This window comes from Nanorana parkeri, unplaced genomic scaffold, assembly GCF_000935625.1.
Source record: "Nanorana parkeri isolate BGI_ZX_2015 unplaced genomic scaffold, ASM93562v1 scaffold1924, whole genome shotgun sequence".
Taxonomy (NCBI): Eukaryota; Metazoa; Chordata; class Amphibia; order Anura; family Dicroglossidae; genus Nanorana; species Nanorana parkeri.
Window position 1 is genome coordinate 109,922 of NW_017308192.1, and position 1,373 is coordinate 111,294.

The following is a 1,373-nucleotide window of genomic DNA, read 5'->3' on the forward strand; positions in this document are numbered from 1 at the left end:
TATATGTAATTACACCCTTAAAGTTGGGGGGGGGGGGGGGGGGCACCAATGATTTTTTGTCATGGGCCTTATTGTTTTGTGGAGTTGCTGTATCTATTAAAGCAGAACTCGGAGCAAATCAAATATTAACCCCTGCTGTGAGGCTATCCCCCGCAGTGCTTGGGGGGGGGGGGTTTGTTTTGTCTAGAAAGCTAAAACAGAGTTATACTCACCTAAAACCTGATCCCGGCTTGCTCTTCGATCGCTCCCTTCAGCCTTGCTCCTCCTCCACTGCAAGGGTCTGAGGTCCTGTGAGTCATGAAGACATTGAGGGACATTCCATCACTGGAGAGGAGGAGGCGACAGGTTTGCCAAGGGACATTGCTTCGCTGGAGGAGACGACAGGTTGCCGAGGGACATTGCATCGCTCGAGCGGAGGAGACAGGTTGCAGAGGGACATTGCTGGAACGGAGGAGACAGGTTGCCAAGGGACATTGCATCGCTGGAACAGGGAGACGACAGGTTGCCGAGGGACATTGCATCGCTGGAACGGAGGAGACGACAGGTTGCCGAGGGACATTGCATCGCTGGAGCGGAGGAGACAGGTTGCAGAGGGACATTGCTGGAACGGAGGAGACAGGTTGCCAAGGGACATTGCATCGCTGGAACAGGGAGACGACAGGTTGCCGAGGGACATTGCTTCGCTGGAGGAAGAGACAGGTTGCCGAGGGACATTGCATCGCTGCAACGGAGGAGGAGACAGGTTGCCGAGGGACATTGCAACGCTGGAACAGAGGAGGAGACAGGTTGCCGAGGGACATTGCATCGCAGGAGGGGAGGAGACAGGTTGCCGAGGTTCATTGCATCGCTGGAGGGGAAGAGACCGGTTGCAGGTAGCAGTGCAAGAGCAAGCCTGGATCGCGGGTCGGGTGAGTACTGATTATTAGCTGATTATTTTAGCTCCATATACAAAACGAGCACCTTACCCTTGCAGTTTAGGGGTAGCCCCAGTGCAGGGGATCAGATCTGATTTGCCCGGAGTTCTGCTTTGAACGCTACGGATACATCTCCATAAGAACGTTTGCGTTAACCAAAACGAATGCCAAATAAGTTTCAGTCACTCAAGAAATCCTACGTTCCCCCGCAGGCGCTGCTCAGTCTCCTCAGAGGGAACGTGCAAAGAAGCAATTACTGGAGAGTCCACCTATGGCAAACTAGCAGATGTGGATGACTTTGTGACGGGAGCCGTGCCAAACAGTCACACCTCATTAAATGGGAAGGTGGGTTTGGCCGCAGAAGCACTACAATGTTTCCTGCAGTTCCCATCTACTCCGTTTATAAGCCACCAGAGGCTCCAGCCAGAGAAGCCTGAAAAGCAAACGAGCGGGGAGACA

General features: G+C 53.5%; 1 protein-coding gene across 1 annotated transcript in view; it reads right to left on the minus strand.

The window, feature by feature from the left end:
• Nucleotides 1-757, minus strand: part of NAA50 (N(alpha)-acetyltransferase 50, NatE catalytic subunit) — a 10,939-nt gene extending 10,182 nt beyond the window's left edge. Inside the window, exon 1 of the mRNA XM_018572065.1 lies at nucleotides 326-757. Within this exon, the coding sequence (XP_018427567.1) occupies nucleotides 326-757 (432 nt within the window). The remainder of the gene's footprint in view (nucleotides 1-325) is intronic.
• Between the last annotated feature and the right edge of the window lie 616 nt (nucleotides 758-1,373).